The sequence below is a fragment of the Physeter macrocephalus genome, chromosome 4 (genome assembly GCF_002837175.3).
Source record: "Physeter macrocephalus isolate SW-GA chromosome 4, ASM283717v5, whole genome shotgun sequence".
Classification (NCBI taxonomy): domain Eukaryota; kingdom Metazoa; phylum Chordata; class Mammalia; order Artiodactyla; family Physeteridae; genus Physeter; species Physeter macrocephalus.
In genome coordinates, this window is record NC_041217.1 from 76274520 (window position 1) to 76300304 (window position 25785).

The 25785-nt window shown below is 39.8% G+C and overlaps 1 protein-coding gene and 1 long non-coding RNA gene across 11 annotated transcripts in view; one reads left to right on the forward strand and one right to left on the reverse strand.

Annotated features, from left to right (window-relative positions):
* The window catches only part of LOC129392071 (uncharacterized), a 10501-nt gene extending 1648 nt beyond the window's left edge, over nucleotides 1-8853 (reverse strand). The window contains exons 1-2 of the long non-coding RNA XR_008617136.1: nucleotides 7654-8853; nucleotides 6355-6469 (exon numbers count right to left, since the gene is read on the reverse strand). This is a non-coding gene — a long non-coding RNA (uncharacterized lncRNA). The remainder of the gene's footprint in view (nucleotides 1-6354; nucleotides 6470-7653) is intronic.
* The window catches only part of RNF115 (ring finger protein 115), a 76693-nt gene extending 50947 nt beyond the window's left edge, over nucleotides 1-25746 (forward strand). For 5 of the 10 annotated variants that reach the window (XM_055084358.1, XM_028488906.2, XM_055084361.1 and 2 more), the window contains 5 exons: nucleotides 13179-13229; nucleotides 14403-14475; nucleotides 15412-15505; nucleotides 17966-18081; nucleotides 19293-25745. In XM_055084358.1, the coding sequence (XP_054940333.1) occupies nucleotides 13179-13229; nucleotides 14403-14475; nucleotides 15412-15505; nucleotides 17966-18081; nucleotides 19293-19424 (466 nt within the window). In that variant the 3' untranslated portion in view covers nucleotides 19425-25745. Of the gene's footprint in view, nucleotides 1-8859; nucleotides 9158-13178; nucleotides 13230-14402; nucleotides 14476-15411; nucleotides 15506-17965; nucleotides 18082-19292 lie in introns of those variants that run through there. The other 5 variants (XM_055084357.1, XM_028488905.2, XM_055084359.1 and 2 more) reach the window with 2 other exon arrangements.
* The last annotated feature ends 39 nt before the right edge of the window (nucleotides 25747-25785 follow it).

Genomic DNA, 25785 nt, shown 5'->3' on the forward strand with positions numbered 1-25785 from the left:
TATGACAGACTCTAGGTCCATCCACCGCACTACAAATAACTCAGTTTTGTTTCTTTTTATGGCTGAGTAATATTCCATTGTATATATGTGCCGCATCTTCTTTATCCATTCATCTGTCGATGGACACTTAGGTTGCTTCCATGTCCTGGCTATTGTAAATAGAGCTGCAGTGAACGTTTTGGTACATGACTCTTTTTGAATTATGGTTTTCTCAGGGTATATGCCCAGTAGTGGGATTGCTGGGTCGCATGGTAGTTCTATTTGTAGTTTGTTAAGGAACCGCCATACTGTTCTCCATAGTGGCTGTATCAATTTACATTCCCACCAACAGTGCAAGAGTGTTCCCTTTTCTCCACACGCTCTCCAGCATTTATTGTTTGTAGATTTTTTGATGATGGCCATTCTGACTGGTGTGAGGTGATACCTCATTGTAGTTTTGATTTGCAATGAAGAGTAGCCGCCGCTCGCCGCTCGCTGCAACTAGAGAAAGCCCGTGCACAGCAACGAAGACCCAATGCAGCCATAAATAAATAAATAAATAAATTCAGTATATATTAAAACCAAGTTGGAAATACTTTGTGTAGAATGGAGTTGAGTTTAGGCTCAGTTAATTATAGACAGATATTCCCCAAGTGAATGTCCAGGCAGGATGTTTAAAAATTATGCATGCTGGAGGACAGTTCCTTTTTGGTCCTGGCTTTCCTCCCATTTCTTGCAGGGTGACTAGCACTGCTCTTTCCTTGCTACTAAATATAAATGGTACTACCCCATTTACTGTAACTAGCAAAACCATCGCCTTGGATTCCTAAGTTGCTGTGTAGGGGCAATATTAAGAACCACGGATGTAAATTAGATGTTCTTAGATGGATCTAGATGGTCAATCAGTATGTTATCTTCATCTGTCTCTCTCTTCGTTGGCATCATTATTAGATAGCTCTCCTGTGTAAAATGAAAGATAGCTAATGGTAGTTCCAAGTTTATAAGAACATTAGAGCATTCATCCCAGAGGATATGTGCATCTGTCAACTCCCAGGGAGGATCTCTGGCTTGGCTTGTGTTTTGTGCCCACACGTCTGGTGGTGAGTGTATTATTCTTGTGTATTTTTTGAGTTAAGGGTCTGTCCCCTCTCATTTATTGAATAATCCATCTTATTCGAAATGTTACCTTTGTTATATATACAGTTTCATATTCATCTCTATCTGGATTCTCTGTTATGGTCTGATCTTTATTTGTGTACTCCTGTGCCTATGTCTTACTGATTTACTTTCTATAATTTTATAGTATGATTTGATAGCTAGTCATGAAAGTCCACTTCGTTATTGTTCCTTTGAAAAAACTTTTGGATGCTTCTCTTACATTTACTCTTTCAAATGAATTTTAAATGCAATTTGTCGATCTCTGACCTCTCTCCCATCCCATTGGGATTTTGATTGGAAGTTCATATTAATTTGTGGACAGTTGGTACTTTTTATAATATTGAAACTTCTCATCTAGGCCCATGGCTCATATCTCAATTTGTTTGGTTCTTTTTTTATGTTATTCAGTAAAGTTTTATAGTTTCACTTAATTTTAAACTGATTATTAGATAGATTGTTACCCAACCCCGTGCTACTTAATTGAATTCTCTTATTAGCTCTAATAGTTTTTCGTTTAGTTCTCTAAGGTATCTAGATTAGCAGGTGTATCAATTGATTGATACAAATATTGTTTGTATTTTTCCCCTATGTTTATGCCTCATTATTTTTTCTTATCTGTTGCATTGACTATATTATCAAAACAAAGTTGTCTAAGTGTAGCCATCTTTGTCTTCTTCCTGACTTAAATGAGAGTGAATTAGCGTTTCTTTATTAAGCATATTCACTTTTGGTTCCTAATATGGTTCCTATCACATTAAGAAAGGTTTATTTTATTTCTTATTTATTATGGGCTTTTAATTGAGGATGACTAGAGATTTTATCAAATGACCTTTGCAGTCCTATGAAAATGACCCTTATAGTTTTTCTCCTTTAAACAATTAATGCATTTTATTAACTAATAGATTTTCTCACGTTCAACCAACAGTTTGAATTCAACAGGCTTCGAATAAAAACTACTTTGTCAAGGAGTGTTAATCTTTTAATACACTATTGGAATTGATTTCTTCCTAATCTTTTTTAGGATTTTTGCATTGATTCATAAGGGAGCTGGTAATTTTCTTGTGTTATCTTTATCAAGTTTGGGTATAAGGGTTGTATTAGTTTGATAAAATGAACTGGGAAATCTTGCTTTGTTCTTAGGCTTGGGAATAGTTTAAATAAGGAATTATCTATTCCTTAAAGGTTTGGTAAAAGTTACCTATAATTTCATCTGGACCTGGAATCTTTTGGGGGACCAGATCTGTTACAACCTTTTCAGTTACTTCTAGGGGGTCTAGGGTGGAATTTTATTCATTTTTGTATTCCCAGATTCTAGGTAGTGTCTGTTTTATAGTGGACATTGTATATATTTGTGTTGAATGAATGGTTAATTGTAATTATGTTGCTAAGAGGTATGTATGGAACATATGAATTAGTAGCTATAATAGCTAAGAGTTTGTGCCAGGTACTAGTCTGAGTGCTTTTCAGGTATTTGTTTAATCTTCACTATAACTCTCTGGAGAAGTTACTGTGAGTATCTCCATTCTACAGTAGAAACTGAGGCACAGAGAGGTTAGGTAAATTGCCTAAGGGTATGAAGCCAGTTAAATACTGGAGCCAGGATATGGCAAAAATGATGATATTTGTATTTGGTGGGATTATGAATGTTTCGAAATAATTGAAAAAATTTTAACAGTATCTTATAGTCTTCCCAATTTAAAAAACAAAAAAAGAATTAAGCATTTTCCTAACTTTCTCAGAAATTTTTCTTCCAAGGGACACATACCAGTGTGTCAGCAAGTAGAACTTGGGAAGTTTTAAATTCAGCTTATTTTCTCTTTTCTTTCACGTAAGTGTAAATGGAACACAACACATCTTTGGGGCATATTACTACTCTGCCTGATTAGCAGGTCTACTCGGATTGTTCTATGTGATTGTTATTACTTTACAGTAGTTGTCATTATAATGTCACCCAATGTTTTGAAAACACTTTACAATTTTGTATTTTATAGTTTTTTTTTAATTGATTAAATTCTGGCTTGGCTTCTTCCTGGTAACAGTTTGTCCTGTTGACTTGAGAAGTAGTATAACTTTTTATCCTGCTCGTCGGGTTTTCAGCTAGTGGTTTACATGGGCTACATCTCAGGCTTCTGATCATACCACCCATTTTACTGTAGACAGAGTACTTTGTCATTTAAGAAATCAGATGTCAGAGATTAGCCTTTGTGGGATTATTAATGTGCTCCTCACACCAATTTAAGGAGCTCTCCTGAAATGAGATGTATTTTCTTTGGCTTTTTCATTGACATGAGTGAAGCCCTTTTGCTCATATAAAGAAGGGTAAGTCTTCAATTGTTCATCCATTCTGCAGATATTTATTGAGTGTGCCTAAAGTCCTCTAATCTGCAGCTTTCAAATGATAGTTTATCTGGGTGTAATCAGGTCATCTTGTCTAACCTTAAATAATTATCTGTCCTGTGCCAGAAGAATGATTTATTAATTTGCAACTTGGGGAATTCTATTTCAGTGACTGGAAAACTCATTTCTGCTTATTAGCTTAATAATGTCTTTGAATTTCCTAGATATCAAGAAATCAAAAGCAATCAGATGGTTGCTTGGTGTGTATAGAGTCAGCAAAGGAAATTGCATAGTCTTTTGGAGAAATTTCATTTGGTTTGTGATAAGCCTAAGGAATTATTCATATTTCATCTTTTTTTAAAAATTTAATTTTATTTTTGGCTGCATTGGGTCTTCATTGCTGTGCGCGGGCTTTCTTTAGTTGTGGCGAGCGGGGGCTGCTTTTCGTTGTGGTACGCAGGCTTCTCACTGTGGTGGCTTATCTTGTTGCGGAGCATGGGCTCTAGGCACGCGGGCTTCAATAGTTGTGGCACGTGGGCTCAATAGTTGTGGCTCATGGGCTCTAGAGCTCAAGCTCAGTAGTTGTGGCACATGGGCTTAGTTACTCCGCAGCATGTGGGATCTTCCCGGACCAGGGCTCGAACTTGTGTCCCCTGCATTGGCAGGTGGATTCTTAACCACTGCACCACCAGGGAAGTCCTCATATTTCATCTTAATGTTTGTTTTTTTTTAGGATGGAAAAGTATTTATGTTTGTTATTTGTTCCTTTTCTTTGTATTAGATCAACACTAATACATTCATACTTTCCTGGCTTCATAGAGATTACCACCCTGTAGTTTGCACTTATTACATTAAAACCTATCTTTTATTTCAGTGTGGTACTCTTAACATTTAAGGTTTCTTTCCTTAAGAGTATGTTTTCCTGAAGTTAACCCTAGGTTCTGGGACTTAACATTTTCTGACCACTGATCACAACTCAGATTTTGAGAAATGACTTCTTTTCGGTTGTTAACTTTTTTTGTTGCTATTTAAAAGTAGTAGGGGCTTCCCTGGTGGCGCAGTGGTTGAGAGTCTGCCTGCCGATGCAGGAGACACTGGTTTGTGCCCCGGTCCGGGAAGATCCCACATGCCGCGGAGTGTGAGCCATGGCCGCTGAGCCTGCGCGTCTGGAGCCTGTGCTCCGCAATGGGAGAGGCCACAACAGTGAGAGGCCCGCGTACCGCAAAAAAAAAAAAAAAAAAAAAAGTAGTAGGTTTGTTTTGTTTTTTGGCATGGATTTAAAAAACAACATTACCCAGAAATAGCCACAGTTATTATACCTTGATATATAATTATGTAGACTTTTTCCCATATATATATGAGATACCTACATCTATATAATTGAAGTGGAATCATACTATACCTATTTTATAATCTCCTTTTTTTATCTTAATAGATTGTATATGTCTTTCAATGTCCATCTGATTGGGCCCCATCTTGGGGTCTCTTAAGTCATTCAGTAAACATTTGTGTATTACTATGCCAGGTGCTATTCAGGATGTTGGGCATACAGTAGTGAACAGAACAGTAAAAAATGATTGCCCTTGTGGAATTTACATAGTAATGGGGGATGACAGACAAGCAAAATAAATTAAATCGATAGAGCGTTAAGCAGTAGTAAATGCTATGGGGAAGAATAGGCAGGGAAGAGAGTTAGGGAGTGTGGGAGAACTGATGTTTCAAAAAGTATAGTCAGCAAGGCCTTGTTGAGAAGGTATTTGAATAGATATAAAGGAAGTGAGGGAATGAGCCAAGAGTGTGCCAACAAGGAGAGTCTAGTGTGGAGCAGAGTAAGAGAGGGGAATAGTAGGAGATGAGGTCACAGAGCAGTTGTTGGGGCTGGGGCAGGGGAGCTCAGTATGAGACCATGTAGAGACTGGTAGCCTGTTATACAGGCTTTTATTCTGAGTGCAGTGGAAATCCAGTAGGAAGTTTAGGACAGAAGAATGACATGGTCTAACTTATGTCTTAAAATGATCATTCTAACTGCTGTGTTGATAATAGAATGGCCAGGGGTATGTGTGTGTACAAGAGGCACAGGGGCAAAGACAGAAGCAGAGAAACCATTTAAGAGGCTGTTGCATTAATCTAAGTTAGAGATACTAGTGGCTTGGATGAGGGTTAGTGCAAAAAGATGGTTGGGTTCTAGATAAAGTTTGATAATGGGCATGATACGATTTGCTGGCAGATTGGATATGAGGTATAACAGAAAGAAGAGTTAAGGATGACAAAAAGGTTTTTGGTCTGAGCAACTAGAAAAGTGGAGCCACCATCAGCTGAAATGCGGAATACTAGGGGGAACAGGTTTGGGGGAGAAGATCTAAGAGTTCAGTTGTGGACATAACGAGGTTGAGGTGCTTATTATACATTCAAGTGGTGATGTTGAGTAGGCAGACGTCTTGGCTAGAGATGAAATCTGGAAGTTGTTGCCTCTTTATGATACTTAAAATTATAAAACTGGATGAAATTGCCAAAAGAGTCAAGATAGAAAATAGAAGAGCTCAGAGAATTGAGCTCTGGGCCCTCATTGATTAGAAGTTTGGAAGATAAGAGGAATAAGTAGAGGAGTCTGAGAAGGGAGGTAGGAGGAAAACCTAAAGAGATTACAGCTCTGGAGACTACGTGAATACTCTTATCTGGTCTTAGCATACTCATCCAGACCCTGTGGATTGATTTTTCTCTTTTGTGGGTTGCTAAAATTAAATACATACACCTCTTCCCCTACCCCTTTTAGCTACCTAGTACTTTAACAAGAAAAAGTTTTTGTTTAAAAAAAAATTCAGTATAAATACTGTATGTATCAAGTGAAGATAATCTCCTGACAACAGCTCACACACTTACTGGAGTCACCCTGAGCCGTCTCTCTCTGTCACTGCTGAGGTGGAACCAACATCTCACTTCCAGAGGGTAAGCAGCCGATAAAGGGGAAATCAGCAGCTGATCCATTGAGGTGTCCCTGGCAATTCCAAGTATTTGTATAGGGTCAGCTTTAGAGCTTCAAGGAACTAGGCTCTCTCTCAAACTTGATTATTACCATTTACTTATTGGTTAGTTCAAGCATGTGATAAACTGTTCTTCTAATTAGTCATCCCTCAGTATCCGTCGGGAGGATTGGTTTCAGGACCCCCCCGCCCGCTGTGGATACCAAAATCTGAGGATTCTCTTCCCTGATATGAAATGGTGTAGTATTTGCAAATAACCTATGTACATCCTCCTGTATACTTTAAATCATCTTTAGAGTACTTGTAACACTTAATACAATGCTGTGTAAATAGTTATAAATACAATGTAAATGCTATATAAATAGTTGGTGGTGCACGGCAAATTTAAGTTCTGCTTTTTGGAACTTTCTGGAGTTTTTTTTCCCCCCAATATTTTCAATCCTTGGTTGGTTAAGTTTGTAGATGCAGAACCCGTGGATACAGAGGGCCAACTGTACAACATACCCCATTTTATTGCACTTCACTTTATTGCACCTAGGAGATAGTGTTTTTTACAAATTGAAGGTTTGTGGTAACCCTGTGTCTAGCAAGTCTGTCGGTGCCATTTTTCCAACTGCATTTGCTCACTTCATGTCTCTGTGTCACATTTTCATAATTCTTGTAATATTTTAAACTTTTTCATTATTGTATTTGTTATGATGAGCTGTGATCAGTGATCTTTGATGTTACTACTACAACTTGCTGAAGGTTCAGATGATGGTTAGCATTTTTAGCAATAAAGTATTTTTAAATTAAGGTTATGTACAATGTTTTAGACATAATGCTATTGCACACTTAGTAGACTACAGTATAGTGTAACCATAACTTTTATCTGCACTGGGAAACCAAAAAAAATGGTTTATTGCAGTGGTCTGGAACCAAACCTGCAATATCTCTGAGGTATGTCTGTACTAGCAAGCAGGGAGGGTATATTAGTTACTTACTGCTGTGTAAACAGGTTATCCCAGAATTTAGCAACTTATAACAACAGACATTTATCATCTCACAGTTTCTGAGGGTCAGGAATTTGGGAGCAGCTTAGCTAGGTGTTTTTGGTAAAGGTTTTCATGGGGTTATAATCAAAATGTCTGCTGTGGCTGCAGTCATCTGAACCCTAAACTGGGGCTGGAAGATCCACTTCCAAGATGGGTCAGCTAACCTTGCTGTTGGCAGGATGCCTCAGTTCCTCACTGTGTGGACTTCTCCATAGGACTTCTTCGGTGTCTTCATGACTTGGCAGCTGTCTTCCCCTAGAGTAAGTGATCCAAGAGAGAGAAAGGAAGAAGGGAAAAACTGTAATGCCTTTTTATATCCTGATCTTGGAAGCCAAACACTGTCCTTCCAGCCATACTTTATCTGTAAGAAGTGAGTCACTAAGTCCAGTCCACATTCAAGGGGAGGAGAATTAAGCTCTGCCTCTTAAAGGGGAGGAGTATTAAAGAATTTGTGGACATATTTGAAAACTACCACAGTTTAACCTTTGGCCAGAAATTACTTACATTTCTCCCATGTGCAAAATACATTCACCTCCTCCCAAGACCCACCAAAAGTCTTGTCCCTGTACAGCATCAACTTGAAATCCAGGTTGTTGTCATTTACTTACGTCCAAGTGTGGATGAGGCTCTTTGGGTGTAGTTCCTCAGACATAATTCCTTTTGGTGTGCAGATCTATAAACCAAAGAGGCGAGTTTTCTACCCCTCATATACCCAACATATAGTGATGGGACAGGCATATAATAAACAGGTATAGAGATTTCTGTTTAAAAAGGGAGAAGATGAAAGGCACAAAGAAGTCACTGATTTGTAGCAGTTTTAATGTTTGTCTGGATAAATGTTGGACGTTCCTTGATTAGGACTTAGTTCTACTTCTACCCAGGAATGCTTCTCTGTAGCTCTTGTTTCCTCCTTCGTGGCTCTTGATTCCACCGTATGAGTCATTCTTTTCCATAAAAAGTAGTCCAGATTTGCAGCTTCATAGTTTTCTTAGCCTGCTTCTTGCCAGTAGAATTGTTAGGGCCCAAAGGGTCTCTTTTCATTTTGTACTGCCTCTGTACCTTTCAGTTTAAGCTGTCAGTGTTTCTTTTTACTATTAGTGAGATTCATGCCATTAACAAAAGTTATACCCACAAATCTTTTTTATATAATCTCTTTTTTACCTTGGGCTTCTGCTGGGATTGCTGAAGGACTATACTTGTAGTGGGGTAGAATTATATCCCCCCCGCCCCCAAAGAAATGTTCAAGTCCTAACTTCCAGTACCTGTGAATGTGACCTTATTTGGAAATAAGATCTTTTATACATGTAATCAAAATAAGATGAGATCATATTGGGTTAGAGTGGGCCCTAATCCAATGGTGTTTTTATAAGAAGAGAGAAGTTTGGACACAGAAGACACAGAGAAGAAAGTCGTATGACGACCGAGGCAGAGATTGGAATAATGTGTCGCCAAGCTAAGAAACAGCAAGGATTGCTGGAAACCACCAGAAGCTGGGAGAGAGGCATGGAATAGATTCTCTCTTAGAGACTCCAGAAGGAACTAACCCTAACAGCATCTCAGTTTCAGATTTCTGACTTCTAAAACTGTGAGAAAATAAATTCCTGTTGTTCTAAGCTACCCAGTTTGTGGGAATTTGTTACGGCAGCCCTAGGAAACCAATACAACACACTTAAGCTTCTTAGAAGCTCAGTTGTTTAATTGAATAGCTCTCTAGGCACTATGTGAACTTTCTGAGGTCTTTTTTTTTTTTTTTAATTTATTTATTTTTGGCTGCATTGGGTCTTCGTTGCTGCGCATGGGCTTTCTCTAGGTGCAGCAAGTGGGGGCTACTCTTCGTTGCCGTGCGCAGGCTTTTCAGTGCGGTGGCTTCTCTTGTTGCAGAGCACAGGCTCTAGGCACACAGGCTTCAGTAGTCGTGGCATGCGGGCTCAGTAGTTGTGGCTTGTGGTCTCTAGAGCACAGGCTCAGTGGTTGTGGCGCATGGGCTTAGTTGCTCTGCGGCATGTGGGATCTTCCCGGACCAGGGATCGAAACCGTGTCCCCTGCATTGGCAGGCGGATTCTCAACCACTGCACCACCAGGGACGCCCCTCTTTCTGAGGTCTTAACAAAGAATTTTTATAGCCACACTCTTGACTTCCTCTTTAACCATTTTCTTGGCAATGCCCATGATTTGATCTTTGCTCGGAAACCATTTCTTTCTTTTTTTTTAAGCCATTTCGTAATTTTAGTATCATTTGCCATCTGGAGAGGCCAGGAATTTTCAGAATTATCTAGTCTTAACTCCTTTTTAACTATTCTTCCTTTAATTTATTCCTCTTCTCTTGCATTTTAATACAGCAAGAAGAAGTCAAAAGGAACCTTCAACACCCCTGTCTGGAAATCTTGTTAGCTACATTATCACCCCATTCATGAGCCACAACTTCTACTTTCCATGTTATGTCAGGCAACAGCTTTTGCCATTACATAACAAGGATCCCTTTCTCTCCCATTTCCAAAAAGATTTTTCTCACTTTCCCTTAAGTACTCACCCATAACTTCCTCAAAAGCCATTGCTTCTACAATTTCCTTTTTTTTTTTTTTTTTTGCGGTACGCGGACCTCTCACCGTTGTGGCCTCTCCCGTTGCAGAGCACAGGCTCCGCACGTGCAGGCTCAGCGGCCATGGCTCATGGGCCCAGCTGCTCCGCGGCATGTGGGATCTTCCCGGACCGGAGCACGAACCCGTGTCCCCTGCATTGTCAGGCGGCCTCTCAACCACTGCGCCACCAGGGAAGCCCTACAATTTCTTAAAGGCTCTTCAAACTTTTACTCACACTCTCCTCACAGTTCTTCCAACTCTGCCCTCTGCTGTGTTCCAAAGCTACTCCCACATTTTAGGTTTTTGTTACATCAGTACTCACTTCTAGGTATCAAAATCTGTATTAGTTATCTATTGCTGTATAACAAATTACCCCAGAGCTTAGAGGCTTAAACAACAGATATTTATTATCTCATAGGTTCACTGGGCCAGGAATTTGGGAGCAGCTTAGCTGCGTGGTTCTGGCCCAGGGTCTCATGAGCTTACAGTCAAGACTTTGGCCATTGCTGTAGTTATCTGAAGAATCAACTGGGAGTTACTCAAAGTCTGGCAAGTTTGTTCTGGCTCTTGTCAGGAGGCCTCAGTTCTTTATCATGTGGGCCTTTGCACAGGACTGCTTGATATGGCACTGTCCCAGAGAAAGTAATCCAAGAGAGGCTGCAAGGAGGAAGCCACATTGCCTTTTATGAACTAGCCTTGGAAGTCACAGTTATCCCACCATATTCTATTGTTAAGAAGTAAGTCACAGTATGGTACTGGCATAAAAACAGACACCTAAATCAATGGAATAGAATAGAGGGTCCAGAAATAAACCTTTGCATATATGATCAATTAATTTATGACAAAAGAGCCAAGAATATACAGTGGAGAAAGGACAGTTTCTTTAATAAATGGTGTTGGAAAAACTGGACAGCCACAAGCAAAAGAATGAAACTGGACCAGTGTCTTACACTGTACACAAAAATTAACTCAAAGTGGATGAAAGACTTGAACGTAAGACCTGAAACCGTAAAATCCCTATAAGAAAACAGGCAGTAAACTCTTTAAGACATCAGTCTTGGTCATGATTTTTTTGGATGACTCCAAAAGCAGAGGCAACAAAAGTAAAAATGAACAAGTGGGACTACATCAAACTATAAAAAGCTTCTGCATGGTGAAGGAAATCAACAAAATGAAAAGGAGACCTACTGAATAGGAGGAGATATTTGCAAATGATGTATCCAACAAGCGGTTAATATCCAAAATATACAAAGAACTCATGCAATTCAACAACAACAAAAACAACCCAATTTAAAAATGTGCAGAGGACTTGAATAGACATTTTTCCAAAGAAGACATACAGTTGGCCAACAGGCACATGAAAAAATGCTCAACATCACTAACCATCAGAGAAATACAAATCAAAACCACAATGAGATATCACCTCATACCTGTTAGAATGGCTGTTATCAAAAAGGCAAGAAATAACAAGTGTTGATGAGGATGTGGAGAAAAGGGAATGAACCCTTGTACACTGTTGGTAGGAATGTAAATTGGTGTAGCCACTGTGGAAAACAATATGGAGGTTCCTCAAAAAATTAAAAATAGAACTACCTTATGATCCAGCAATTCCACTTCTGGGTATTCATCTGAAGAAAACAAAAACACAAATTTGAAAAGATATATGCATCCTCTGTTCATTGCAGCATTGTTTACCATAGCCAAGACATGGAAACAACCTAAGGGTCCACTGATGGATGAATGGATGAAGAAATTGTGGTACATATATGCAGTGGAATGTTATTCAGCTGTGAAAAAGAATGAAATCTTGCCATTTGCAACAACGTGGATGGACCTTGAGGGCATTATGCTAAGTGAAATAGATGAGACAAAGAGAAAGACAAATACTGTATGATCTTATATGTGGAATCTAAAAAAAGAATTCAGTAACTGAGTTCACAGATATAGAGAATAAATTGGTGAGTTGTCAGAGGCAGGGGTTGGGGGATGGGTGAAAGGGGTCAAAAGGGACAAATTTTCAGTTATAAAATAAATAATGGGGATATAATGTATGGCACGGTGACTGTATCATCAGGGAAATGCAAATCAAACCCACAATGAGATACTATAGTTCATTACAGTATTATCATTTTAATAATGTGTTGCATATTTGAAAGTTGCTAAGAGAGTAGATCTTAAAAGTTCTCATCACAAGAAAGTAAAATTTCCTAATGTAGGGTGGATAGCTAGTGGGAAGCAGCCGCATGGCACAGGGAGATCAGCTAGGTGGTTTGTGACCACCTAGAGGGGTGGGATAGGGAGGGTGGGAGGGAGGGAGACACAAGAGGGAAGAGATATGGGAACATATGTATATGTATAACTGATTCACTTTGTTGTAAAGCAGAAACTAACACACCATTGTAAAGCAATTATACCCCAATAAAGATGTTAAAAAAAAAAGTAAAATTTTATAACTATGTATGGTAATGAATGTTAATTAGTCTTATTGTGGTGATCCTTTGCATTATATACAAACATAAAATCATTGTGTTGTACACCTGAACAAAAAACATATAATGTTATATGTCAGTTGTACCTCAAAAAAAAAAAAGTAAGTCATTAAGTCCAACCTACACCCAAAGGAGGAGTATAAAATAACTTGTGAACATATTTTAAAACAAACACATAGTATAGTTAGCTATTGTTGAACTTTTAAGAAAGGGCCCCTTAAATAGTATCTTGCACAATGTGCATAACACATAAAAATGGAACTACCCTTGTTGTAGGGAGGTGGGTCCAGAATCTCCCTGGCTTAGCATCCCTTTCAGCCTCTCATTTTGCTGCCAAGGAGCCAAGAATCATAGTTTGAAAACTAACCATACAATCAGATTCCTTTCCAGCTTAATTAATAAAAATCTATTAATACATAAAGTAGTAGAGCTCAGAAAGACAGCCATAATAGCAAAGTAGCACTCTACCATGTAGTGGACTGATTTCTGGTGCTCTCTATTGTATAATAGTCAGTGAAAAGCCATTGTGTTTTGGGGAAGGAGTTGGTGATTAGTCAGCCATGGATATCATAGAGTACTTTCATTAGTCTGTTGTCTTATCTAATTTTTTTCCTTCAACAGAGTACTACAACAGATCATTGCAGGATTCATTCCTGGATCCCCATTTTCTTGGTAAGTAACTAATTGCCTTCTGTCTTACTCTCCTGCAGTAGCATCATTTTAGGTATGGTAGTATCTGTGCCATAGTGAGAAAGAAAGAGCTGCATAGGTGAGTATATAGGTGTAATTGGCAGGCTGTTAAAGACTGCCATTGTCTGCTGAACCCAAGCTTAATCAGAACTTATTCTTTATAATTCAGGCTCATGAGGGCTATCCTGGTCCCACAGGATGTCTGGGTACTGGGTGTGTCTGATTCCATTCATATTCAGGTGTGAGGGTTGTGTTGAGGTGGGGAATGAGATGGTCCCTACCAGGCTTGGTATCTGATTTGTGTGTTTCTCCTCTGGATCATATGGGAAGATTTTATTCCTTAAGAATTTCTGAAATTGAAAAGATACTGCTTAACTTCCTTTTTTTTAAAGTAAGGTTTTTTTTCAGAAGAAATAAGAGTATCAGAGTGACACGTATGGTACGGGTTAAAGATGGAATTTCCTCTTGTCTGGACAGTTATTTGCCACTTCTGACTCTGCCCCAGAAGCCTTCTTTGCTCAAAGGGACCTCAGTCCTTCCACACAGTTACCCTATTTTCCAGCCTCTAGTTTCTTTAAATGTGTTCCAGCCAAAGAGTCTGGATATCTGTCATCCAGGCTAGTACACCATCAGCTCCAGAAAGAGGTGCTGCCAAGTCCCTTTTGTGATTCCTCTAAGTTGTGATTCAGAGACGCTGCTGTGGCTGCTTCTCTACGTGAAAGCTCCTCACTGTCCAGGACCACAGGCCAAGTCTTAGAATGAGGGAAGTCTGCTGTCAATTTTCGCTGATCACGAAGGGAAAACTCTCCTTAAAAAGCAGCTCCATCTATGTTTAAGTTAAATGGGCACAGAGAAGACAAACTTTTCTTAACCAACAGGCAATGAGTCACTCTTTTTGCTCTGGTTTGTCATGTATTTTAGGTAGCTTCACATTTTATGTTGTATACAGTTAAGCAAAAATTCCTAGAGAATGAGAGACTGCCTCTGGATAATGTTTGACCTTGAAATTATTGAGAAATTATTTGCCACTTGATTCTAGAGAACTGGTGACTTTCCAGCTCTGAGAGAGAACAGGATTCCTCTGCCAATCTTTCTGTGGTGTAAGGTGGAGCCTGGTCACTCCATCTAATGCTCTGTGTCTCATCTCATGTATAGGAGCGGGATGCTGCACTCCAACCCTGGGGACTATGCCTGGGGTCAGACAGGGCTTGATGCCATTGTAACTCAGGTGAGGAGCTGCCTTTTGAGGGTGTCTGTTCAGTGTGTCTCATGGTTCCACAGGCTTCCTGCTTTCCTTCTGCTACTTTCTGAAACAGCAGTCACTCTGCTTTTCCTAATAGTTTGAGCTTGTGGGTTTCCATTTTACTAAAGGGATAGATGGTTTATGGGTTTAGCTCAGCATCCATGTACTTTCTTGGTCCTAGGGACTTTCTAGAAGATAGCTTCAACTCCAAAGGAAGAAAAGACTTCTATAACCAACAATATTTTACATTTTTGGCCTCTTGTTCAGTCCTATGAGGATCCTATTAACAAGTACTTCACAAAAAAGAAGGGTCTGCTCATATGTTGAAGCAGGGATTTCTGCTAGATGGAACAAAGTAGGGGAAGGAAGCAGAGAAAAAGGTATTCCCATGCCATGTATAATTGCTTCCACTTGTTTATGTTTATTTTAATTTAATTGGTTTTTCATTTCCCTTGTGGATTGCTGAGAATAGAAAGCATGTTGTTTATATCCAAGTCTTCTTGTAGGCAGTAATTTACCTATTTCTTGGCTTACCTTGTGCTATTTTCCATACTCTCACCCTTTTTTTCCTTTCAGCAAAATGAAGTTTTTGAACTGGTTAAGTATTACGTTTTGTTAAGCTGTAAGTTTTATTCGTGACATCACAGCCCTTTTGCTGTCTCCGAAGTTGCTTTATGCCCAGAGGTGGGCCCTGCAATGATGGATCTGTCTGTGGGCTTATACTAATGTCACTCTGAAATTGTAAAGCAATTATGAGTGTTCTGGCAGCAGGAAAGGGCAAACCCAAGCCTCTCATAGCCTTGCAGAAGTAAGAGCAACTAACATTTTTAATATCTGCACTGTTCTCAGCTGGAACAGCTCCCTCCCTAGGGATAGTTAGATGTCTACCACTTCTTCTTTTTCTTTTTTCTTCTTTTGTAGCTTTTAGGACAACTGGAAAACACAGGGCCTCCCCCAGCTGACAAGGAAAAGATCACATCTCTTCCAACAGTGACAGTAACTCAGGAACAAGTTGGTAGGTTCATTTTCATACGTATTTTGTCATCTTATTATCGCTGTTCAGAATCTGAGCCATTTCCTATACTAAAGATCTTCAAGTGAAGCTGTAGCACTCCTAAAATTTATACTTGGGTGCCAGATATGGAAGGTACCTACCCCTTCATTAGGGTTAGTCAACAGGTAATTCCTGAGCAATTACCATGTTCGTTTTCTAGATGCCATGCAGGAAATAAAGAGGTACAAAGGTATAGAAGACTTGATTTCTTGAAGAACTTACTAGGGGAAACAAAACTTACCAAATGATTAGACAATAGTATAAAAAGTGGTTGAGCAGATGATACTGACTTTGGGAGAAAAGGAAGAGAAAAAATGGGAGGCTAGGCATTTGTTTCACATCTAACCTATACTCAGGTACATTAGACATAGACATTATTTTATTTATAAGCACTAAAAGAACTTAGTGATAGGGACATTATTTTGGACTGGGAGTTTCTTTCCCCATAAATTCCAGTTTAGAGTCAGAAGATTTTAAAGACAGCATGGGCCATCTTAGAGAGATTATTCTATATATGGAAAAGTATGAGCCAATGAAGAATGTCAGCATGGACATGGTGTCTGGATCAGGTATAAGGAGTGTAACCTCATTAGACCTGAAATAGAATCTGATTTGGGGAGTAGTGGGAGGTATGACTGGATAGGAAGGGTGGGGCCTTGTTGTAGAGGACCCTGAAACGGGCAGAGTAGTTAGGGCTGGATAGTTTAGGTAGTAGGTAAGTTTTGTAGGTCCCCAAATGGAGGAATGAGGGAATTTAAGTGGTCTTTAGGGAAGATTAGTTTGGAGGCTAGTGTCTAAAATAGATGGGAAGGGACTTCCCTGGTGGCGCAGTGGTTAAGAATCTGCCTGCCAGTGCAGGGGACATGGGTTCGAGCCCTGGTCTGGGAAGATCCCACATGCTGCAGAACAACTAAGCCCATGTGCCACAACTACTGAGCCCGTGTGCTGCAACTACTGAAGCCTGTGCCTAGAGCCCGTGCTCCGCAACAGTAGAAGCCACCACAATGAGAAGCCCACAAATCGCAACAAAGAGTAGCCCCCACTGAATGCAACTAGAGAAAGCCCACGTGCAGCAACGAAGACCCAACACAGCCAAAAGTAGATAAATAAATAAATTTAAAAAGCAATCATTAAAAAAAAATAGATTGAAAGAGGGAGGAAGCAGAAACAGAGATTTAAGGGGCTGTTGCAGCATCGTGATGGGGTTCAGGTGACGGTGGCAATGCTAACAGGAAAGGGTAGACTCAGATCATTTTGAAGAAAGGCTTTCATCACTGATTGCATAATGGGATAAAGGAGGGGAAAGGGTGAAAGATGATTCTAAGATTTTGCAGCTCTATAACCACAGAGGTGGTGCTGACATCAGGGATGGGGAAATTGTGAGCCGGCCCTGGTTTGGGTAAGGAGGTGATGTGATGTTTTTAATTTTGAATTTGTTGATTTTGAGGTGCCAGCTGAAAATCCAAGTGAAGATGAGCTGGGTATTGCTGTGAAGCTGATATTAGGGAAAATTAGCTGGTAGCAAAATATAGGATATATTTGGAAGGCCTGGAGTCAGGGATGCTACCTGGGAGGCTGTTACAGTAGAGTAGGCATGAGAAGTAGAAGCTAAAATTAGGGCTCAGGTGGTGGGAATGGAGAGGAAGGAGTGAATCTGTTAAGTGGTATTTTACTCCAAATGCCTTGAGTACTGTGGAGCATGTAACATACATAGCCCAGCTACTGGAGAGATAGACTAGCTGGTATTACTAGCCAAACTTGGGAAACTTGGAATTTGCTGCCTGGTATCCCCTGTTCAGTTTGTAGCCATTTTCTCTGAGAAGAGGGCTTCCTGTCTCTGGACTTGGAGGCTGAGCTACCCTTGGGCCTTGCAGTTCTGTAGCACCATCTCCTGGTACAGCTTTTAATGAACAACTTGTAAAAGAGGCTTTAGGGTAACCATGATGAAATAGGATGTGTAATGTAGAAAGTAGTAGGGTAAAAGTGGCTTGAGACACTGAATGGGAACTGCCAAGATTGCCGAGATGAGTCCTTTGGTTGTGGTGGACAGATTGCCAGTGTTTCCTAAGTAGAAACTGCCAGAAGGCTTTCACACACTTGGGAAGATGTTTTTCCTGTTTTACTTAAAAGATAATCTAAGCCCCAGTTCTTCCAACTCTTTACATTGAAAAATAGGCCTTATATAGGTCCTGTCTGGGCCTTATTGGAACAGGCCCATTAATCAGTCCTCCTTCTCATAACCCTATCTACTGCCACCTCTATCCCCAATTTGAAATAAAATTCATCCTTCCTATCTGCCTCTACCTTGGGTGCACTTTGTCTTTACTTTGTGTATTCCTTTGGCTGTTAAAGACATTGGGCTAGTTTTCTTCTTCCTTCTTTTTGCTTGTTTATTTTAAAAGGCTTTTCCTCCTCCAACAGATAAGGGTTTAGAGTGTCCAGTATGCAAAGAGGATTACACAGTTCAGGAGGAAGTCCGGCAGTTACCCTGCAACCACTTCTTTCACAGCAGTTGTATTGTGCCGTGGTTAGAACTGGTAAGTACAGACAGCTCTCATCTGTGATGGGGCAGCTGTGCCAGTCATATCTTCTTGGGGGGATGGTTCACAGTAAGGGTGTAGCTAACAGTTAATTGGTACATATATACAATGGAATATTACTCAGCAATAAAAAGGAACGAAATTGGGTCATTTATAGAGACGTGGATGGACCTAGAGTCTGTCACACAGAGTGAAGTAAGTCAGAAAGAGAAAAACAAATATTGTGTATTAACGCATATATGTGGAATCTGAAAAAACCGGTATAGACGATCTTATTTACAAAGCAAAAATAGAGGCACAGACGCAGAGAACAAACGTAAGGGATACTAAGGGGGAAAAGGACGGGTGGGATGAATTGGGAGATTGGGATTGACATATATACACTATTGATACTATGTATAAAATAGATAACTAATGAGAACCTACTGTATAGCACAGGGAACTCTACTCAGTGCTCTGCAGTGACCTAAACGGGAAGGAAATCCAAAAAAGGAGATATATGTATACGTGTAGCTGATTCACTTTGCTGTACGGTAGAAACTAACATAACATTGTAAAGCAACTATACTCCAATAAAAATTAAAACAACAACAACAACAAAAAAAACCAAACAGTTAATAGAGAGCCAAGCAGATCAGATTTTAGTCCCTGGCTAACTCCTAGTAGCACCATTACTGTGTTTTAGATTATTAATCTGTTTGGAACTTCTCTGACCATAGGTTAGCAGACTACAGCCTGCAGGTCCCTGTGGCCTGCCACCTATTTTTATAAATGCAGTTTTATTGGAACACAGCCATGCCCATTTGTTTACAAATCGTCTATGGCTACTTTTGTGCTACATCAGCAGAGTTGAGTAGTTGCAACATAGGTGGTGTGGCCTGCAAAGACTAAAATATTTACTACCTTTTCCTTTACAGGAAAAGTTTGCTGACCCCTGCTCTAGACCATCTCAGGTCATTGTTTCTAGTTAGTTCTGCTTGGTGATATGTGTTAGCTATTGTTAGGTTGCTGCCTGGAATTCTCTGTCAGTTCTGTTGAAATTCTGTTTGGGAGATGTCCCGGTGTTACACTTGGAGCCCAGCGTGCACTCTGTGAGAATTCATGCCCTTTTGGTTTTTCTACCTGCTAACTCTCAGGTTTCTTAAGTGTTTAGTTCTTCCAACTTTCGGGTCAGGCTGTTCACGTGGACTGATATCTTTATGTTTCAGCACGACGCATGTCCTGTATGTAGGAAGAGCTTAAATGGTGAGGACTCTACTCAGCAAACCCAGACCTCTGGGTCCTCTGCAAGCAACAGATTTAGCAGTGACAGCCAGCTACACGACCGATGGACTTTCTGAAACTAAAGACCGCCTCTGAGCCAGGGCTATGGTAGACCTCTTATCACAGCTGTTAATTGTATCAAAACAAAAAAATCGTAGGTGAATTTAGGAATCACCTAAGAAACCCCAACCCATAATATTAATTAATTGAGTGTTTTTCTTCTCTAAATTTAAAGTTAGTATCTACAGATGGAATTGTATCTACAACCAAATGCCTCTCATTCTTGAATTCAGAGCGATAATTTTGTAAGTGCGAAACTTAATTATGTGGGTTTCCCCTGCCAGAATAGAATCAGTTCCTTAAAGTCTAGCTAGGGTCCTGCTATGTGTCATGTTACCTTGTGATGGATGTTTCCACCTCTTTCTCCAACCTCCACCCTGTCATTAGTGTACTTTACACTAAATACAGTGGAACCAGAGCCCTAAAGTCCTGCTGATATAAAGTCCTGTTTTAATTGTACAAAGCCATCTACTTTTGGCCACAGCCACGAAGTGAGATCAGATTAATTCAAGAATCTGAGACTAATGATTCTTGTTTTTTCTTAAATTTTCAGAGAGCAAATCAAAGAAAAATTACAGTGGGAAGGAGAAAGTGGCTTATCATTGTACTCTTTGGTTTTCTCATTTTTATTTTTAAAGACTACTTCACAAGATGCAGCTTCTGCAGAAACCAACCTGACATGTCTTAGGAGTCTTATGTTGGGAGGAATCTGATTCTGGTTCCTTTTTGGGAATGAGTTGGGCAGCATACAGGCACAGAAAGACAGATGTTTGAAATCTTTGGTTCCAAGGTTTTTTTAGTGATCCCCAACTCATTGTTTATCCTGGGGACCTTAAAATAATTTCCCTCACAGAAATAGAATTACTTCATTACTGCTTCTACAGCTAAAGTCATTGTTTTTTGTAATTCACTGGTCTTCAGGAATTGAGATTTTATGTTGTCCCAGTTTAATTTTTTAAGCCCATTTATCATCTCTGAAACCTTTCTGTTTGCTTGGTTCTGGCTGTACTTGGAGTCATACTGATTATTGTGATCATGCCCAAACAACTTGGCCTAGGTGAGGTAGGCCTTCTTTTTTCAGCCTAACAGTGTCCCATGCACATGCACATGCTCTTTGGCGCATTTAAGTGTTTCAAGTTGAATAAATGAAGAAGATTAAGAATGTTGTTGGAACTTCAAAGTCTCAAAAATAAATGATGGGGACATGTAACCACTGTTGGTGCACCAAAAAGGGTGACAGAGGGGCAACAATGGTATGGTCATATCAGCCCTTCATAGTTTGGAATGATCAGAACAAGAAGGCTGCTCTTTGGTGAGTCTCTCTCGGCTAGGAGTCTTTCCTCGGTTTTTGTTGACTGTCGTACACTGGTTTTGGGGGTGAGGGATGGGGTTAGAGATATCTTTGTAATTTAGTAGAGGACAGAGGAGTAGGAGAGGGAAGAGAGAAAGTGGGAGAGTTTAATTTAATAGCCTGCCTCTAAAAGTTGTGACCATAAGGTATGATTCAGGTTGCGCCCAGAGAGAATAAAAGATGTTTTCTCATATGCCTTATGTTATCCTCTGTAGAGATCGTTTCTTTGGAGAATGTGAACTATTTACTATGGCTATTGAAATGTAGCCCAGAAATACACACTGGTTTTGAATGGTGAGGGGTGATGAGGATGAAGGGGACATGGGAGGTATATTGTGACTATTTAATGGACATTATTTAGATGGAGAAGGCCTAGGCTGAAGATGGAGCACATTGTAGTTTTCAAGTGGAACAATATCAGCTGTCTCAGAAAAATGATGCCAGCCTGGAAGTTTTTATCTGCTTGTTAGTGTCTGGAGATGCCAGAACAGGCAGGTGTATTTTTACTTAACACTAGAGAAGTAGAAAGCATCTGAGTAGCTTTACAAAAGGATGCAAACAAAGTGCTGGAGAGGGATTTAACTTTTCAATATACAAAAGAGCAAATAGCATCAGTCTAAGTTATCTGAAATTTTCTTCACTTTTTTTGTTCTTTTAGACAGAGTGCATAAGTCTGTTTGCTGTTTCTGAGACCCCTCCTACTTAATGAATCTGTAGTGTTTCTTCCTAGAATAGGAGGCATCTCAGACTTCCAGGTTAATTTAGGTAGTGTATTAGGGTTCTCCAGAGAAACAGAACCAGTAAGGGCTGTGTGTGTGTGTGTGTGTGTGTGTGTGTGTGTGTGTGTGTGTGTAAGGAGATTTATTATAAGGAATTGGCTCACATGATTATGGAGCCAAACACAGTTTGATATAGTTCCCAAGGCAGAGGACTACATAACCCAGACTTCTCAAGTGTTCATTCCTTTACAGCTGGAAGGCTTACAGACTCAGGAAACTGGAGCCTTACTAGGAGTCAAGGGAGAGATGATTCAGCTTTCCCTCATTATCAAAGAGAATAGAAAAAAGTTGCCATTTCAAATACTTGAGGCCTTTACATTTGCACTAAATGGCCTACCCTTTGAGTTCCATGCATAGATTAACAGATTGTTTTCCTATTCATGAATGTCTTTTTTTCTTATTCTTCCTTTTGTTCATTGTAATTTGAAATAAAAGAGGAAGTAAAACTATGTTAGCACATAATTAGGAGGGACTTGCTAGAGATTGGTAGACCTGAAAGTTTGAGAGGTTATGTAGGGCAATTCCTTGCCGTCCTCCAAGTGATTATTGCTTCTTGGGTAGTTTCCAGATGGGTTATTCTGGCTGGACAGAACTGGGCAGTTGGGTGGGCAGGGCAGAGTGGTGAACATTTAACCTATGTCTCCAACAGAGAGAAGGAATAATCTTGGTATTAAAAATTAATTTTCCTGCAAAGTTCCTATTGCCAGTTCTCTGAAGAGTTGGGAAACCTCAAGTATCCAGATAGCTTCCTTAGTTGTCAACATTTGCTGCATAACAATTGAGCAAGTGCTTGTTAAATGTTTTCCTTGAGCAGTACTGTTCTGGTCCAATAGTTAGTTCTCAAGTTGGAAGGAAGATTTGGGGGCAAGAATTTGTTTCTTCCCCCCGCAACAAGTCTCAGTTGGATTAAATAGTTATTAGGAGAAAAATTCCTTGTTTGTGTCTTGGTATTGCACATTTGTATATATGTGTGTGTGTATGTATGTATATGTATATATTCATAGACACATGCATATGCACATTTCACTCTAGAGGAAGAAGGGATATGGTGGGCACTGAAGTAGATAAAAGTGAGCAGGGGTACAGCAGAGGACTGGAGCTTTAGTCTGATTCTCTCATTGTATGTGCCTCAGACCCATGTGTTTCTGTAGTTCTCTGTTATAGGCACTGTTAGCTTGGGCAGGCACCCCATTACGTGGTGTGGCAAATGGATTCACTGGAGCTAAAAGTCTGGTCATTTCTGAAGGTTGAGGATAAATGGCTTTGAGGAAAGGGTGTTCATCATCTCTTGTTTCTGTATTATAATTAATTGAACTCAGACAGTTATCTATTATTTTTAAAAAGTTTTCTTGATAAGTTATTGATGACAAATTGACTTCTCACATGAACTTCTGCATGCTTCAGTTTCGTTCTTCCTGGTGTCCAAGTCCTATTTCCTCAAGGAATACAGATATATCAGACTTAACAAAAACTAATCAGGAGGGGATCATAGTTTGTCTGTTTTAAACAACAACAAAACAGCCCCTGGGGTTTTGGGAGGTGAAGGGTACCTCAGAGTTGGTTGTTAGAGTTCATCTAGGCAGGCCACTGACATCTGTGAAGGAAAACAGATTTTTAGGAGGAGAAGGAACAGGGCTGGTGAATAGATATTTGGATGTTAGGAAAAATCCCTCTTTGGTCTCTGTGGTAGAGAGGTGGAAAGATAAAGGTGCTGTTTACAAGAATAACCCAGTGGAGATTTGGGAGTTTGCGGGGGGACTAGCAGGAGAGAGTACTCTTACTGAGAGTTTCCAAAATGAATCTAACATAAGTTCTGATGTAGGGAGTTGGGGGAAAGATTTGGTGGGGTAAGCATATCACAGGTGTCTATCCTATGGTGGGAAATTATAGCTTGCAGTAATGTCAGCATCTCAGCACTCAGGCTGGGAACCCCAGGTCTGCGCCATGGGTTTAAAATGGAATGTGTAGAATACAATGTGTACAACTGGAGATCTTTTCCAGGATCAAGACAGGATCAAAATGTCTTAGGTAATAGACGTTAAGAGGTTTTGCTCTCTCATAGCTGCCAGATAAGTGGAATTACAGGCACTCAACTCTTTAATTTTATACATATAAACTTTGTGTTTTACCAGATTATATTTAGATGGTGTCCACAGAAGTGGAGTCTATATGCTGCCTTTCCTCTTTCACCTGAAACACTTATATCTGTAAATCATGAGATGTAGGCTTGTGGTTCTTTACCTTTTCTAATAAGATGTACTTTTTTTTTTTTTTTTTTTCCGGTACACGGGCCTCTCACTGTTGTGACCTCTCCCGTTGCGGAGCACAGGCTCTGGACGCGCAGGCTCACTAGCCATGGTTCACGGGCCTAGCTGCTCTGCGGCATGTGGGATCTTCCCGGACCGGGGCACGAACCCGTGTCCCCTGCATCGGCAGGCGGACTCTCTACCACTGCGCCACCAGGGAAGCCCAAGATGTACCATTTTTAAGGTCCCCAAATTATTAGACTCGCTCCCAAGAAGATTATAGTTGTATTTTTAGTATCTTTTGATGGAAAAAACAGATAGCGAAAAGCTGCTATGATTTCAGTAATACTTTTAAATCAGTTTGTCTTTATTAGTCACACCAGAATCTATATCCAGTTGAAGTACAGTATATACATATTTGTAAGATATATTATTTATTCAGACTGAAGATAATGCTTACATAGACCTCTTAAAATAACTACATGGCCTCACAGAGGTTCAAATTCCTTGGGTTGTGAATCATTCATATAGATTGAGGTTTAAGATGTGTGTCCAGAAGTCTACCTATTCATGCATGGAAATTTATAGACTTATTTGAAATCAGTGGTATCAATACACTTTGAAAGCCAAGATATAAGTATTTCAAATTTTTGTTTAACCATCTTGAGATAAGCAGAATAAATAAAATAAATTGTTTAGAAGTGGGACTCTTGACTTACTGTTGCTTTGTTTATTCTGCTTAGTTCAAGTCAGAGCTAGTAGTCTAATGCTCTTGAATGTCTTGATAAACTTGGCCAGCAATCATGTGTCCTTTCTGCAGATTTTTTATGTAGACTATAATTAGCATAATAGCACAATGGATAAAACCTTTTCTGTAGTTGGACATGGCTTCTTTGTGAGACTTCCAGTGATTGTATAATATTGAGTGGTTTCAGAAGAGTCTTTGAATAGTGAAAAGTAAAAGACATCTCCACTCATGTGAGCTTAAAATTTAGTTAGTTAGAAAAACAAAACTAACACATAAAACAGGTAAAGATTAAAGTGAGTGTAGTACAGTGGAGAAAGCTTTGGAGACTTCTGAGTCAGAATTCAAGTGGTTCTGGGTTTAAAATCCAGAATCTCATTTGATTCTCAGAGCAGTCTGTGGAAACAGAAGATAGAGTAGGAAATACCACATTTTACAGATAAGTAGCATCTCAAAACTTCATTTATTTGCCCAAGGACATGTAGCTGGTACGTTGCAGGGTCAGAATTTAAATCCAGATCTTTTGACTCCATGCCTAGTGTTTCTACCTCCATAAGACACAAAATCCAAAATCCTCAGTTTGAGGTTCAAGGCCATCACCAATAAGGGTCTTACCCATCTCTCAGCCTTCTGTCTCTCTGGTCCCACAAACCTTAGGTCCCCCATTTGGCAGGTCCTGGCCAAGGATCACAGGTAAGGTGTCTGTTTCCCTTTGATGGCTTGCCATTTAGCCCCAGTTAAATTGTCTGTGTTTCTACCTCTTTATTCATGTAGTTCCTCCTAGCAGGAATATCCTGCCCCCACCTCTCTGCTTAACTAAGACAAGAGGTTATCTGTCCAAAGAGACAAGAGGATTTATGAATTTAGAGAGAAAAGAAAAGGCTGCAGATATTGCTTTGACATTTACTTAAAAAAAGAGAGAAATGACCAGAGAGGTTGACAAGTACTTAGTTGAAGCTAGACAGTTAAGATCTGTGGTGCACCTGGTCTGCACAAATCTTCCTTTTCCTCCAGCACTGCTATGTGGATGCCGTTCAACACCAGGGTCTCTTCGTTTCCTCATTTTCTGCCAAGTCAATTACTGGGTCTGGTGCTCTTCCTCTCCTATCCTACCTGTCTTTGCTTGTTTCCTCTCTCTTCCCTTAACAGTGTCAAATAAAAATTTCTTCCAAAAACATTGGTGTTCTCATTTTATTTGACTCACTTGTTTATTTTACTTTGTTGGAGGAGAGGGAGGAAAAGTTCTTCTTGGGTACA